The sequence below is a fragment of the Myxine glutinosa genome, chromosome 1 (assembly GCF_964187855.1).
Source record: "Myxine glutinosa chromosome 1, kmMyxGlut1.1, whole genome shotgun sequence".
NCBI lineage: Eukaryota > Metazoa > Chordata > Myxini > Myxiniformes > Myxinidae > Myxine > Myxine glutinosa.
Genome location: NC_136261.1, coordinates 275,850,584 through 275,868,003, shown reverse-complemented (window position 1 = coordinate 275,868,003; position 17,420 = coordinate 275,850,584). Strand labels below are relative to the sequence as shown.

At 45.5% G+C, this 17,420-nt stretch overlaps 1 protein-coding gene across 6 annotated transcripts in view; it reads right to left on the bottom strand.

Annotated features, from left to right (window-relative positions):
- The window catches only part of LOC137413669 (uncharacterized), a 108,937-nt gene that overhangs the window by 82,606 nt on the left and 8,911 nt on the right, over positions 1–17,420 (bottom strand). For all 6 annotated transcript variants that reach the window (XM_078765952.1, XM_068099107.2, XM_078765957.1 and 3 more), the window contains exon 2: positions 5,867–5,923. In XM_078765952.1, coding sequence (XP_078622078.1) covers positions 5,867–5,923 — 57 coding nt within the window. The remainder of the gene's footprint in view (positions 1–5,866; positions 5,924–17,420) is intronic.

Below are 17,420 nucleotides of genomic sequence, written 5' to 3'. Positions count from 1 at the left end.
TACGACATGCAGGGATACGGTGTACCTATTCTAATCCAGGGTACACACTGGGAAACGTTTAAAACATGGAAATTCTGGGGGGGGTGGGGGGGAGGAGGGGGGTGAGGGGGGTGAGGGGGCATCACGGCTGCGGGGGCCCCGTCAGCATCACGGCTGCGGGGGCCCCGTCAGCATCACGGCTGCGGGGGCCCCGTCAGCATCACGGCTGCGGGGGCCCCGTCAGCACCACGCCACATTTGCCCAGTCAGCACCACGGCGGCCCGGTCAGCACCACGGTGGCCCGGTCAGCACCACACCACGTTTGCCCGGTCAGCACCACGGCGGCCCGGTCAGCACCATACCCTTGGAAAGGACTTTGATGTCTCCCTTTGCCGCATACAAAAAGGTCCAGGAGATGGGATTATTTCAAAGCCAGTATATTCCTCAATGCAGAACCGGACAACGTAATGAGCACCCCAGCGGGCGCAGCACACGTCAAGGGTCAAAGCACCACCAAGGCCACACTTCCGTGTCCCCTCCGTGCCAAAACCCATCAACGGAAGTGGATAACATAAGGTGAATGGTGAATAACATCATAACATAAATAACATAAATAACAATAACATAAGGTGAATAACATAATCTTATTAATTTTGTTTATTATTCTTTACAAATTCATTTATTAATTGTGTTCATTACTCATTTAAAAATATGACTAAAATGTGTTTTTAGTGTTCTTTAAGGTTTAGCGATAGTTATATATATATATATATATAGTTATGAATTTGGATAGTGATATATGGAGAGCAGAGTAGATCTGAGTAGGTACCATGCTTCAAGATGTCGTGGTAAGGAACTCTTCCTATAATAAGTCATGTGTCGGCGTTTTGTCGGCGAAGATGTACGATTGTGAATCTACCAGGAGATTCGTGTGTTAAGTAGTGTAGGGATTAATGAGTAGAGCCCTTGTTTGTCTCACCTGGTTTAGCCAAACCTTTGTCCCTTTTGGCACTGCAGACCACATAGACACTTGGTTAGGATCCCTTCGTACAACACTAATAACGCCCTTCCCCCTCCCCCCCCCCGACATGACCTCGGAAGAAAGCAGGCCAGGACACCGCCGATAATGGCCGCCGCCATTTACACCTCCGAGAGGCCGATCCACCTCGCGTAGCACGTGCTATAACACAAGGAACAGAGGACGAGAGTGGGAGTGGCGCAGTGGGCGTGCCGGCGATTCGGTGGAGGCTCTGATTGGCTGGCAGCATGCCAGGGCTGACGTCACAGGCTGAGGCTATAACGAGGGCAGAGCGCCAGTTTCAGAGAGACCGTGATCGAGAGTCGATACGAGTACAGTTCGTACGAGTTAGTTGCCGAATGCCATTGCGCAGTTGAGAGAGAGTTGGAAATTGCGAGTTGCCGAACGCCATTGCGCAGTTGAGAAGGTCAGATCAAAGAACGCCAGGCAGTTCGTTTGAGGTGCGCACGGGCAGAGTTGGCAGTTGATCCTGAGCAGTTGGATTCCTGGCACTGCAGTGCAGAGCCCGAGTCCGTTTTGAGCAGTTGGGTTTGAGACGCGGCAGGACTTTGGTCCGAGTCGACCTCGTGTGGAGCCGCTAGCCTGCGTGGGACACGTGGCGCTTGGAGTGAGGCCTTGTGGGACTTGGAGTGAAGGACCTCGTGGTGTGCGGTCGGGCCGGGTGGAGCGGTGTTGGACAGCAGCCAAGGAAGACGACGAGACAGATAAGCCCGAGCTCCGTGTACATTTTGCACAAAAGACGTGTTTCTTTCGTAATTCATAATCCCTCGTTTTGTTTCTGAAGTCGGTGTGCGGGATCCCGATTTAGGATGTGTATTACCGGCGGTGCTTTTCCTGTCCTTGCTTTTCCCAATAAACCCTTATATTATTTTCTGTACACTCAACCCTCGGCTATCGCGCCTAATTGGTGCCGCTATCGGTGCGCGTTAGCCGAAATCGCGATAGCCGATAGCCGAACTGAAGAACGTATGGTAATAATTCTAATTGGTGCCAGGACCCCCAAGTTGACCACATATTTAACCTATTTTTGCCACTTTTTTACCAAGTGTTTCTACCATATAAAGAAACATTAACATAAAAAGAAACATTAAAACAAGAATCACAATATGTAAATAAAAATAAAATGGTAAAAAAAGCACTTTTTTACCATTTTATTTACCTATTTGGGAACGATGAGGGGCTTAGGTGGTTGGGTAGGTTCCGAGGCTTGGGTGGAGTCTTATTGACCACCCCTACGTGCCTCTAACTCGTCCAGGATTGCGTCAGCTGAAGCACCAGAGAAGCGCTCAACGTCAGAGGGCTCGTCAAAGCCAGAGGGCTGTGCCTCGTTGCGACGCCGTAAGCAGGGTCTGCGTCATGGGGGGGGGGGCATTCGCGGGCCATGCCCACCCAAATGAGTTATTGTGCCCCCCCCCCCCCCCACACCCACCCGCAGGCCAAGCCTTTGGTGCCAAACGTGCATGTCGGCTATATTTTGTGCAGTGTGTGTGTGTGTGTGTTTGTGTGAAAGAGAGAGACTTTGCAGCATGTTTTTAAATTGGAACTGGGTTGGTGTGTTGGTTGTTGACGGCAAACCTGTAGGTCCTGTGATGACATTCTGGGGTTCTTCGAGACTTCTTTCAGCATCTTGCGGTCTGCTCTCGGGCTGAACTTGCTGGGGCGGCCTGGCCTGAACAAGTTGGTAGTTGTTTGGAATCTTCTCCACTTGTCGATGATCTTCCAGACAGTCAAATTATTGTTTTAAAATTGTTTGGAGATCTTTTTAAATCCCCTCCGAGACTCGTAGGCATCTATAACCTTCTTTCTGAAGGCCTCAGAGAGCTCTTTTGATCTAGGCATGGTGACGCCGCATACTTCAACAACAAAGAGCTAACCAAACTAAATGTCTGAGGTTTAAATAAGACAGGTTCCTCCAAGATCCTCTCTAACGATGTTCCAATCATTTGCACCTGAGCTGGTGCACCTGATTCTAATTTTAGGTATTTGAAGTAGTGATAAATGTAGGGGTGTACTTACTTTTTCCACATGCAAAATTTGCATTTATGTTTATTTAAATTATACAATGGACTACAAAATGTAAATGTTTCATGATATTTGTTATATTATATCACCTTTATCTATCAATATTGTTGAAATGAAGATGAAATAGCTGTATGTTGAAATATGTTGAAAAAGTCAAAACTTTACATGGGGTGTACTTACTTTTTCACGTGACTGTATATATATAAATATATATATTTATGATTTTTTTTTAATTAAAAAATAGGGGCAATGCTCATGGGGTCACCTGGTAGAACCAGAGAACGACTGGTAGGCATGGATGACCTACAAAATATGCAACAGTAAAGAAAGTAAATACCTATTTTTGGGGGCAAACCCCAGATATTTTGAATGCAGTGAACAAACTTTAGTCCATTACGGGTGATGAAGGTTGTGGTCAAGTTTCATCGAAATAATGTGTGTAGTTTCTGAGAAGAAAGCAAATACCTATTTTGGGGATGGTGGGAGAAGGTGGTCTACCCTCCATTCTCAGAAACGAAATTCTGTGTGTAGCTTCGGAGAAGAAGTTCTGAGAATTTACATACAGCCTGACTGACGGAAACCGCACAAATGCACTCACTGACGGACACAGCACAAATGCACTCACTGACGGACACCGCACAAATGCAATTCTTCTTGTCTACATCGAGAATGTACCTGCCGAGAAACAATTTTTGTTCCAGGTGAGCTAAAAAAAAAAAAGGCTCTGCTGGCGAAACGGTTGCATAGATGCTGCCTATTAGGCATACGTTTAGCAGAACTACAGCTCCTACATCCCCATAGGACTGTACCCCAACCAATACCAGGAAGATAATTAAATTTTAAATTTTATAGACCAGTCCACATCGGAGGGGAAACATCCACGGACACGTGTTCCAGGCTTGTTGACACTCGCCTTCTACAAAAAAAAAAAAACCATTTCAAAACAGCTTCGAAAATGCGCCTTGACCCCACAGCCAAAGTACACAGTCCAACAAGACTGTACCAATTGTACCATGTCCCGACAATGTACCTCAGCACAAAAGCTGAAGTACATGGTCAATCAAACACACACATCCTAACCCCGAAGAGCCAGAATACACAGTCATACTGTTGGACCACTCCTCAATAGGAGTAACTCACACTAGTCCCCTGGAGAGAACTGGTCTAACCCTGCAAGACATGAAGTCGAGATCAGCCCTATCATTGCAGTGGGTACCAAGAAGCAAGTGCCACATCAGCTATTGCTGCATGCACCCTCACTATAGAAAATGCCTGCCACACATTAGCCTGTTTGTGGTACAAAAAGAAGTTCTGGGAGCAGCCAAGAAATTTAAATAATAAAAAAGGCTCTGCTGGCTAAGCAGTTGCATAAGCCTTGCCTATTGGGCATCGTACGAAAGCATTAACCTTTTGGACACACGGACACACACACACACAACCAACTAACAAAACCAGTATTCCAATATAGTTGCAGAATAATAAACTGGCCACAAATGGAAATCAACAAACTAGATACCAAAACAAGGAAAAAAAAATCAGTGCATCCCGAGAATGTACCTGCCGAGGCGAAAAGAAGGTCGTCGCAGCCTGATGGAACTCAACCAAGTGCACAGAATGACAACTGTCAGACTGGCTGAATACATGAAAAGTTCAACAGACTACATAATCCAATGTGTATGCAAACACAAAGACAGCAAGCTAGAGAAGATATCCCAAACCAACCAAACAAAACATTTCCAAAGACGGGTGCAAATGGATGTCACCTGCACATGCCTGCAGCACGGGCCGCGTTACCCGAACAGCACGTCTTGCATGCTACGCGTCATGCCATGCTGTCTACATGGCTCTCGGCAGCGTTCTTTAAAATAGTTTCAACAGTCGTCGGCAGAAAACCAAGATAGCGAGTGATATTGGCTGGTCGTTCACCATTCTTATTTCGTTTCACTATGTCTCATCCAAAGTTACACTACTGCGTTGCCGCTTACGTGCAAGTTCACCCTTTTCGTGACCATTTGAAGGAATTTGTTTACTACTCATTGTTCAACAACTACTGCAGTAAAGAACACAATATAAAAATACAGTACTGTACTGTACTGTAAGTGGAGGCGTTATGTCCAACAACACACAGTGTGAGATAGAGTCTGAGGGGAAGAGAACGTCGTGCCTTGTGGGGTGGAACGCTGGGAAGCTGGTACGCAAAGCATTGTGGGGTGGGACGCCTGGTAACTGGTCCAACAGAACTGGTGCGGGGAATTGTTGAATGTACAATGACAAGCTTCCTAAGTAACTTGTGGACTTGTATGCGAAACGACGGTTAGCAGGGAGACTTTTAGCGAGGACCCCTGTACAATCTATCTATATTATAAAAGGAGCTGTGTCTGTCTGTTTGTCATGTTATAACTTGAGAATGGATTAACAGATTTCAATAAATCTAACTACTGTGGATTTGAGTAACCCCCGGGAGTGTTTGTGAGCCAAAAAAAGATATATGATTTGAATTAAAAAAAAAAAAAAAAAAAAAATTTTTTTATGGGTACATGGTTTTTTTTTTACTTTCCGTCACGTGACGATGGTTATCCCTGCACGGAGAGCACGATCTCCCAGGTATCCTTTTTTTTTTTCTTCCCCCATAGATTAGCCATTGCAGCAAAGATTGGTATTTCCGTCAGTGAAGTGATGGGTCTTATATTCTAGTCTTGATGAAAAGAAAAAATAAATCCCTTTTCAAAAAAAAAAGACCTGTAAAACTTTTTACAAGCTCAGCCCTTATAATAAAACTACAAAGTTAAAAGAAAGCATGCAAAATGCTTTTGAAGAAATGCATACCTTCAGATTCAAAACCATCCATGAGATCTGGCTCCACCTTTACTTTCATGATGTGATCTGCAAAAATTTCACAGTTTTCATCATTGTCACAATCAAAATTTCTAAAAACATGCACATTCATTAATTTCCTTCTGCTAAAGCAGTATTCTTGCCCTTGTCGTTTTGGGATAAGCAAGATTGAGACAAGTCCCACATTGACATACACCTCATTATTACATCTCTGTTCCTACTCTTGCCTATTTTTACATATCATATTTTCACCATTAGTACGGCAGATATGTGAAATATTTGGGAGAATTGTGACTTTGATGATACAAGCACGAGGGTTGGCACACAGTTAGAGTATGCCCTAAGGAAGATGTATGGTTGTGATGTATGGTTGTTTTCCCTATATTTGGCTATAGGGCCATCACAGATTTGTCCTGTCACAACAATGGCGGCCATTTTTCAAAATGGCCTCCATTGCTTATTTTACATATATTTGGTACATTACTGTGTGTAAACTGTTGTTGTGGTCATACAAGCTTGACATTTGGCACATAATTAAAGACCCCTAACTATAGGGTTATCATATATTTGTCCTGTGACAACAATGTTTTTAAAATGGCCGTCATTTATATGGTATATTATGGTATATGGTATAAACCACCGTTTAGAGGCCATTTTTCCCCGCAAAGCGGGGGTTGGCCTTTTCGGGGACCGTGGTTGTTGTTGTTTTTTGGTTCCCTTTTTGAAGCAATGTTTTACGGCCGGATGCCCTTCCTGCCGCCAACCCTGTTTGTCACCTTTTTACGATAAACAGGGAATTACCAGTGTACTGGTACTCAATTTGCCGACCTCGGAAGGATGACAGGCTGAGTCAACCCCCCTGGCGTTAATTCAGCGATCGACCGGGATTCGAACCCAGGATCCTTGGATCCTAAGCTGGCACCCTAGCCGCTAGCCCAACACCAGGGATCGTGGTATATTAATTTGTATAAACTGTTGTTTGAATCATGCAAGCATGGTATTTGGTACACAGTTAAATATTGACTATTAGAGTCATCACAGATGTGTCCAATAAAAATGGCGCCCAATTTTTAGTACGGCAGATAGGTGAAATATTTGGTAGAATTGTGCCTTTGATGATACAAGCACGACATTTGGCACACAGTTAGAGTATGCCCTAAGGAAGATATATGACTGTAGGGCCATCGCAGATTTGTCCTGTGACAACAATGGCGGCCATTTTTCAAAAAAGGACAAATCTGCGATGGCCCCATAGCCAAATATCTTTCTCAGGACATACGCTGACTGTGTGCCAAATGACATGCTTGTATCATCAAAGGCACAATTCCTGCAACCTATCAGCCATACTACATGTTCCACGAGCTGTTCTGGCTATTCCACAAGCCTTGACTTTGTATTCCCTCAAACAACAGCCTCACAAAACTTGTAAAAAAAAAGATGTTCCCTCACAAGGAACTTCGATGCAGGAGAAGGCGATCTGGCTTAATTAAAGCATGCACTAGTATTGCAACCTTAGGGTTGTTTGTCCGTGCTCTATCCTTTTAAACTAGCCGAAACCCGTGGAACATCCACGGAAGGGAGGATGTGGTGTATGGATAGAGTGTACCATTATGGATGGCATAGGGGATTTGCTTGTCCGAGTAAGAGTTAGGAAGAAAGATGAGAATGAAGAGTGCGTATATGAACAACGATCGCCGACACCGGCACAAATGCATGCTCTGGATTGTCCACTCAGTGGACGACTTGCCTTCGCCTTCGCCTTCGCCTGTCCAATCAGCGGAAGGCTTGCTTCGCCTTCGCCCAGCAGACGCCAATACGATGGCGTCGTAAGATGGCGTCGTATCGGCAGTTAATCGGATGCTTTTGGGCCCCAACGTCAGCTAATTCAGATTTTTCGAGTATGGCTGTATGTGATAAACAAAGAGCGCGGTTCATAGATCATAAATCCATTCGTGCCGTGGACATCGGGTCACTGGGTGCGGCGTAAAAGGCATAACAAAGTCGAGTCCTCACGCTATTATTATATAGACTAGCCGAAACCCGTGGACCATCCACGGAATGGAGGATGTGGTGTATGGATAGAGTGTACCATTATGGATGGCATAGGGGAGCGTTCATGGGATCTTCTTCTTCCGTTAAGCTCCAATTTTTTCTCTTTAAGTTAAGTCCAATCAGTCCTCTCTGCTCGAAGTGCTCAGGCCATGCCTTCCCGCTCTCATACTTTTATTTCCGTTCGGTGTAGAAAGAGATTGACATATCGTTCGTCTGTTTTCAGCTCGTTATCTTTAAGCTTCCTTACGTCTCGCCACCTGCTACACCTCTCTGAGTTACGAGGATTTATGCAACGCACCCCGAGTATCGCAACGTCACTCCATTTAACTTTATTAAAATGACAATAAAGACGTTTCCTTATATATCCTAATTTAAAATGTTCAAGGGAATAAAAAGACCATTTGGTTCACACCACCCATGTTCACACCACTCGACTGTCCAATCAGCGGACGGCTCGCTTCGCCTTCGCCCAGCAGACGCCAATACGATGGCGTCGTAAGATGGCGTCGTATCGGCAGTTAATCGGATGCTTTTGGGCCCCAACGTCGGCTAATTCAGATTTTTCAAGTATAGCTGTACGTGATAAACAAAGACCGCGGTTCGTAGATCGTAAATCCATTAGTGCCGTGGGCATCGGGCCACTGGGTGCGGTGTAAAAGGGATAACAAAAGTCGAGTCCTTACGCTATTATTATATAGATGCCGATTGTCGAGCAAGGAGGAAGAACGTACCATATTTTAAGTCTTTGGTATGATCTAATCAAAATATATAAAACTAGAACCGTACTTGGCAGAGAGCATACCTCTGCCAGGCTGAACAGTTTACATTTTGTATCCCACTGATAGGCCAGATCTACATTCGTACCAGATCTGGACCAAAATAGAATCAGCTTGTTCTTGTCACTTACCCAACTCATCCACGAAGTTTTGTCCGAATCCATCCAGAACATTTTTTAGATATCGTGCTATATATTGGTTTTAGCCCTACCTCTCAATGATGAAGAATCACTTGAAAAAATTGTCTTATCCAGATCCGGATCTTCACCAAAATCTAATCATTTCGTCCGTGTCACATACCCAACCTCCCCACTACATTCCGTCAGAATCCGTCTCCAACTTTTTTGAAAAATCCTTTTCACAGATAAACAAACAAACAGACACACAGGAGTGAAAACATAACCTCCATCCACCTTCAGTGGCAGAGGTAACTAGAACGGCATATGGTGGAGTGCATACCTCCAACAGGCTGAACAGTTTATGTTTTGTATCCCACTAATAGGATGGATCTGGATCCGGACCTGAATCAAAATCAAATCGCTTCATATTTGCATCATAATGCATATTTCTACCATCTTCTGTCAAAATCCCATCACTGATTCACAAGTTATCGTGGTAACAGGATTTTTACCAAACATGACCTCTGACATCGTGATCCAAAAATTTAATAATTTCATCTTTACATCATTATACACACCTGTACCAAGTTTGACTTTGATCCCTTCAGACATTCTCAAGTTATCGTGGTAACGAGAACCTATCATGGACGCACAGACGGACAACTTGAAAACATAATACTTACGGCGACGTTTGTTATTCCTCTTTTTGCCCTATCTGTGGAACAACCTTCCACACTCTTTTCAATCTCATTATTCCACCCATGTCTTCAAGACAGCTGTTCACAAACATCTCAAATAATCCCCCATCCAAAACAATCTTTTCTCACCTGTTAGACCAGCCCCAACACAACCAAAACTTTGCTTCTGTATCCATCTTCTCCACCCGTTGCATTCTCTCCTACCCGTCATCGTTACCTGCACCCATTGTTTGTCTGTCACTATCTATTTTCCCCTTTCTTCTGCTGTTCCTTTTGTTATGCTGCGTCCTGGTCCGTTCTGTGTTCTTGCTCTTCCACGATCCTCAAATATGTTTACAAAAAAATATATAAATAATAAAAACTGAAGGTGCTTATTATACTTGTATTTGCATGCTTTTTGGGAACTCTTCCTCAAACACCAAAACTTTGTTCCCTGTCAATGATAAGTTTTGTAAACTAGTTAGAACTCCTATTCTAGAGACAGTTTCTATTCCAATCAAGAAAACTTGTTTCTGCCTCAGGATAAGATAGTACTTACAGAAAAGCATGCAAACATGCTTTGAGCTCTTCCATGAGCATCAATTTTGTATATATGGGGAACAACGTTGCTCTGGATATTCCTGCACTTCTTTTCTCGCTATCTAACACCCCCAATTATGTTTGGAACACTTCTTACCTATCAGTCAAGAGGCAATCCAGTCAAACAATGGCAAAACAAAACTTCTTTACTGGATCCATTTCAATCATCTTTGGTTTCTCAATGCCTGTCGTGGTAACAAGACAAGGTATACAACAAGGTATACAATCTACATCTGCAGTTCCATCTGCAGATGTAGATGTTCTCCCCTCTGGGCCGGTGCTCCAGCCTCACACACAGCTCGTCTTCACGCTGTTGAAACCAAAGCTTTCAGAATCATTGGAATCTCCCCCAATGAAGCTAACTCCGAGGGCCTTTTACTCACTCACTCACCGCAGGCAGGTAGGTGGTCTTTGTGTCTTCTACTGACTCCTCTCCGGCCTTGCTCCCCCAGCTATCTTTGTGCTCTGTCCCCCAAATATTCCTACAGGTTGCACAAGAGCTGCCTGCTCCCCTCTTATGGTTAAACTGCCAAAATCAATACTCTCTGCTCACCTTCACCCTTTCATTCCTCTTTCCTCCCACCTCTGGAACAAACTCCCTCACTCTCTTCAATCCCACTCCTCCCTCAAGGTCTTTAAAACAGCTGTTCACCACCATCTCTTGTCTTCCCCCATCCAAAACCTTGATCTCTTCTACCCCCGTTAATTCATCCCAGACCCACTTTTTTTTTTGAAATCCCGACCTCTTTCTTTCCTGGAAGTTCTAGCAGTGTCCATGTGTTTTATACCTTTCCCACCCCCCCCCCCCCCCGCCTTACCATGCCTCCTCCCCCCAAGCCCTCTCCCTCCCACAGATCTTCCATAGTCCCTGTTCTCTGCTGTTGTACTTGTGTGCTTCCCTCTCTCTCCCCATCTTGTCTCCCGCTCCCTTTATTGTATGTTTTGTGTGTCCATCTCTTTTTTGAGATTGATGTTAGCTCTTTCACGAGCCTCGATCTTGTATACAAAAAAAAAAAAAAAATCCTCATTTAAACAAGCCATAGCAATTCCCATCGTGAAGAAAGCTTCAGCAAATAAATAAATGAAATTCAAAAATTGTACGGTTTTTTTTTTTAACTTTCCATTTCCAAGATGCTTTGCCAATCAGCTTGCTGAACACTTGCATCACAATTGTATCATACAACAATTTTAGTGTGGTTTCAAACGACTTCACAGCATTATGACCTGAAGGTGCAAATTACATTCTGCACAAAACTGTTTTGTTTTGAAAGTGACAATATCTCTCTGCTTTGAAGAAGGGCTCACACACACAAAACATCACTTCATCTTCATTCCCACGAAGCCTGGTGTTGGCTTAGCAGTTATGGTGCTGGCATGGGATCCTAGCATCGTGGGTTTGAATCCCGGTCGATCGCTGAATTAACGCCAGGTGGGTTGACTCAGCCTGTCATCCTTCCGAGGTCAGCAAATTGAGAACCAGCTTGCTCGGATGAATGTGCCGGTGTGTGCCCCGGTGTAGAATAGGTACACCATATCCCTGGGTGTCGTAAGAGGGTTGGCGTCAGGAAGGGCATCCGACCATTTAAACATTGCCTCAAAAAGGGAACCATGATGATCGTCATGGGGGCCCACAAGGGTAACCCCCGCTCTAGCAGGGAATAGCACGCCTCCCTCAACATTTGGTTCAGAAAAAGTCATGGTCCTTATTTTTATGTCGATAAAGACAAACTCAGCCCTTTATAAAGACTAGTTTTCCATTGCATTATGGAATTCCCGCCACTTGCCTGAGTGGTAGAGTCTGAAATAATACTCGGGAAGCTTGACTGCCACCAGGATAAAGCTGCTCACTTAATCAGCTTATCACCATCTCAAAACAACATCCATCCCCTGTCTCTCTGACAATCTATGGCAGCAATGTATATTATCTAAAGAATGTGCTGCACAAACTTAACCCTCCGAAAGCAAAGCACCACAAGCAGCACTGTCCAGAATTAAAATCAATGGTATCGTGCTGAGAACCACACCCGACCGAGTTCCACTTGATAAGTGTTCCCTTCGATAGAACTTCCACGCAGCAGGAAGCCATCAGCCCCCATCAAGCATGTGCAATGGTGACTTGTCTGTGCTCTGTCCTTTTTATATGCTGAGAATAAAGCAAGGAAACAGCATATGCTGTGCATATTATTTATTTAATACAAATGAGACGCCCTGCTCGTACTGTGGAGTTTCTACTATTTCTCACAGTTATATATATATATATATATAAACCACAACGGAAGCGACGAATCCGTAACAATATATATATATATATATATATATATATATATATATATATATATATATATATATATATATATATGTATATATATATATATAGTTACGGATTTGTCACTTCCGTTGTTGTGGTTTTCATCCACTGTAAACATTTTTGCTTCCATGTACTATTATTGTTGTCGTTTAAGGGAGATAGAGGTTACTATTTTCAAAAGGTAAAAAAGTCAATGTTTTAAATGAAGCTGGAACCGGACAACGACGAAGAGGAAGAGGAGGAGGAGAAGGCGGAGCGAGCGAGTCGGGGAAGAAGCCTAGCTGCTTTGAGGTCTGGAGCAAACGTTGACGAACGGAGGTCACTAGCGAACTTCGGGTTTCCCGGGAAAGGGATTCTTGCGACAGTTGTTATCGCTGTGACAGATCAACCTGCGTGTCAGGTTTTGGCGGTTGATTCCGAGGAGAATCATCGTCGTGCCGTTATGCCTCAAGAACGGGCCGTTGGCCATTTTGACTCGCGCGCTTTGTGCATCGCGCAAGGTTTTTCACTTCGCTTCACCCATTTTCACCGCATCCAGACGTTTATCTGGTGTGTGTGTGTGTAACGTGGATTTTGAAGGTAAATCTGCGGTTCGCCGGTTTGGAGCCGGGAAACGTCCATACCCGAGGGTGTGATTTCCCAGTCGCCTGGAGGGCGCCTTTGGATTTCCCCGTCGCCTTGAGGGCACCTTTGCGCAGCTTTGGCCGCGTGACTGTGACTGTCATCCGAATGGGATTCTGGTCTCGATTGGACATCGTTCTAACGATCGCTTGAGCGGATCGACTTGGGCTTGATGCCGGAATAGAGACATTGGGGAATGTTCTTCTTTTCGCTCACTTGGAGCACAGCGAGTTATATTGTACGAACCTGATGGTACCATCATAGGAAATATATATTGGTTGTACAAGTGATTACTATTGTTGTTGTACTGTTATTCTTGTGTGATCTTTGTACAATATTTGTTTGTTGGTAACAATTGGTGTGGCTTCACCATTGATCTTTGACATACAGAATAACACATTTTTCTGCCTTGACTCCTCTCGGGGCTCAGAGGTACACCGTGACCGGGGGGTTGGGGAGGAGCACGTAACAATATATATATTATATTGTTACGGGTCGCGGACAAGATGTTATTTTGACCGAGCGGTGGTGTATTACCGCGACCGAACAGTTATTCCCCGACTCTAACACCCGATTTACCCCAAACTTTGGCTGGATCGCGCCACCGCTATTCAATCGGGAAAACTCTAAAGCGACCGAATACAAAGAGGAAAAAGGAATAAGACGAGAAGACGTACAGAAGAGTAATTGGATTTATTATTTACACATATAATCAAGAAGGAGCAGTCACGATTATGTACAGGGACATGAGACGCAGGTGACACAGTGAATTCCTTATACAAGCTTAATTACCTACCCAGGACAGAACAAACAAAGACGACTCACACGGGGAATTGCAGAGTGGATTGGCTGGAAGGAGGTGTGTGGCTGGAGGGGGAGGACGGCACGGAGCTGGCTGGAGCTTGATCCCGCACGGGACGTCGGGCTGGACCTCGACGGCCGCTGATGCCACCGATCCTGTCGTGTGCGCGGGATCACGGGTCGGATCACGGTCGGAGCCAACGCGCTGGTGGGGGGTCTGGCGTGACGGGTTCTCTCCTCTCTCTTTCTTTTGTCCAACCACTCTTTCTCCAACGCAACCACTCAACGCAACCACTGAACGCAACCACTGACCACCCCGACGACCAACTCAGCTCTTGTCATGGACCTCTCTACGCGCTCTTGCTCTGACGACCCAGCTCTTTCCTTTGTACTCGTCTCTCCTCTGTAAAAGCTCATCTCCCTTGGGGGCGTCTCTCATGGGTTATTTATAGCCCCACCCTTGAACCTTTGCGAACCTCCCCGATCGCTCTTCCTCCGCCCTCTCAAACCAAACCCCTCGTGCTCGGTTGGTTGTTCGGGGCTGGCTCACTCCTCCCCTCTATGACGAGGTGGAGACACGCCTTTCTTCCCCAACCCTGCCTCGTGGCCAATGGTGGTTGAAGAAAACCGCCCAAAATGCAGTTGGCAATTGGAAGGGAGGTTTTGGGAATGGGAATGGAAGTTTTGGGAGTGGGAATGAAGTTTTGGGAGTGGGAATGAAGTTTTGGGAGTGGGAATGAAGTTTTGGGAGTGGGAATGAAGGGAATCTATCTCTTTCACTGGTGCAATGGAGTATTTCAATTAATGGGAGACACAGCCTTACCCTAAAACACAGAATAAGATATAACTATCGAACAGGGGTATTCTATGATTGGCTGACGTGTATGCTTGTGGACTAATTATGGGACGCCCTTTTGACCTTTACACAGCTCCGGAGGCAGGAGGCGCAGACTCAAGCAATCTCATTACCAATTTACCACGATACAACACAATCAAAAAAAATACAGTCCTCATATCCGCAACAATATATTGCTTGGACTAGGTGGGAAGGTGTGCAGGTGAGGATGTTGAAGTGGCAAGAGATTTGGAGGATGGAGCCAATATTGTTGAATTTCCTGTTGCGGGCAACGTATGATGTGCTTCCGTCACCAGTAAACTTGAGATTGTGGGGGTTGTTGCAGGAGGAGAGATGTTATTTGTGTGGAGGTTTGGGAACGGTGCAGCATGCACTGAGTGCATGCTCAGTAGCATTGGCAGCAGGACAATACAGGTGGCAACATGATCAGGTGCTGGCGGTGATGGTGCAGACTGCAGATGGTGCGACAAGAGGTGTTAAGGTCGAGAGAGAGAAGAGTGGAGAATGAGGCTGATGGGGGAGAGGTGTGGTTTGTCAAAGAGGGCCAAGTGGTACGAGGTGGAAAGAGGAGGAGGTGGAAAGCAAGAGGGCTGTCAGATGCTGTGTGATTGGCAGGTGGTGGCAGACCTAAAGCCGTAATTGGTATTCCCAGAAGAGATCTGCGTGACAAGGTTGCAGCCTGACATTGTCATTTGATCAAGACAGGTCATCTTAGGGGAATTGTCTGTACCTTGGGAGGAGAACATGGAGGAGGAGCACGAGAGGAAGAGAGGAAAGTACAGTGAGCTGGAGGCAGAGTGCCGGGAGAAGGGTTGGCGAGTTTCGTGTCAGTCATTTGAGGTGGGGTGTAGAGGGTATTTTGGCAATTCCTTTTCTGCATTTCTTGCTAGTGTTACGGATTTATGTGGATTTATGTGAATTACTATTCAGGTCTTTGCTTATCAATGTGTAGTCGAGTAACGGTTGTTGTGATTAAAGGGTCAGGAGCCCTTCTGGGAAAAAGGAGACCGGAAACGGAAGAAGAAAAGACACGAGGTCCTGGAGAAGCGACGATCTTCTTCCTCTTCCTCGCCCAGCTCCGACGCGAGTTGGGATCGATATAGAGCAGCGTGCGTGGAGGACGCTGCGTTTGAAAGCCCGTCTGACAAAAGGAGTTACCTGCGCGGGGTGATTACCCCTTGACACGTCAAGTTGCCGTGGGTTCGTGCACGGAACCCAGCGTCCGGCACAGTTCGCCTCACCGTCTACAAGGACGTGTACGGGTCGCACCTTGGGCCTCGCGCGCGTTGCAAGCCGCGCTTGGTTTTGCCCCGTTGCTTGGCAAGGAGGTGTGCGCTGCAGCAGCTGTCCCCGGTGCGCGACGTACACATTTGGAGCACGTCCGCCCGGGGTTCGTTCAACCGCCCGTGTGCGGAGAAGCCGACCATCATCTTGGTCAGGAGGGGCCCAGAGACATTGTGAGGGACAGAGACCAAAGGGGTCGTGAGTACCCAAGGGGTCGGGAGTGGGGAAAGGGGACACACATATATAAGATGGCCATCTTAATAATATTGGTGATTAATTGTTGATTGTTGATGGTTGTTGATTGTTGATTGCTCGGGGAATATATTATTGATTATTCCGGATCCTTGGTGTGGGGTTTCTTATTGACTGGAAGTCATATTGATTGCGTTACGAAAGCGTATAAATCATTGATCTTTCTGGCGGAGTTACTCTCACGGTCCGGGGGTCACCGAGACCAGGTAGTTACCGGGAGGACCACGTAACAGAATTGGGGGCTCGTCCAAATTATGATTTGCGGATTCGCAATTGGGTCTACGTCCGGGATCTAAAATTGTATAAAATAATAAAATAATATTTTTATTAATTAAAATTTATTAATTAAGTATTAATTGGTAAATTTTTGGGGAAATTGGGGGTAAAGTCTTGGGTGAAGATTAACAGGTGTTAACGATAGGCACCATGGCGTTTGTGGCACAGAACTTTGCGGTAACCCCGAGTGAGGCACAGTTCCGAGCGTTACTAAAGTCGGACCTCTTGAAATTGGCCAAACATTTTAACTTGGAGGTCCGAACTAATTTGAGGAAGGCAGAGTTGCAGACCACGGTGATACAATCTATGGTGGGATTAGGAACATGGGACGAGTTAGCCTGGGAGTGGCTACCCGAAGAACCAGAAGACGTTGAGCTCCGGAAACTGGAGTTGCAATTACGGAGCCAGGAACGGATCAAAGAAGAAGAAAGGAAAGCAGAAAAGGAAAGAGCAGAAGAAGAAAGGAAAGCAGAAAAGGAAAGAGCAGAAGAAGAAAGGAAAGCAGAAAAGGAAAGAGCAGAAGAAGAAAGGAAAGCAGAAAAGGAAAGATCAGAAGAAGAAAGGAAAGCAGAAAAGGAAAGATCAGAAGAGGAAAGGAAAGCAGAAGAGAGGAGAGAAGAGAAACAAGCAGAGGAAAGGAGAGTGGAACGAGAACTCCAGGAAAGGTTAGAAGGGAGAAAAGCAGAGGAGAGGAGAGCTGCAAGGGACCTCGAAGCAGAGGAGAGAAAAGCGGAAAGGGAATTAAAGGAACGTGACATGGAGCTTCAGCAAGAAATTAAATTCAAGGAGCTGGAGTTAATGAGAGAACGGGGAGAGGTACCACCCTTGCTGACGGGGTCAACACCTAGCCAGAACACCTGGGATGTGGGCAGACATGTGAGGCTGGTTCCACCCTTCAGTGAAAAGGAAGTCGCTAAATTTTT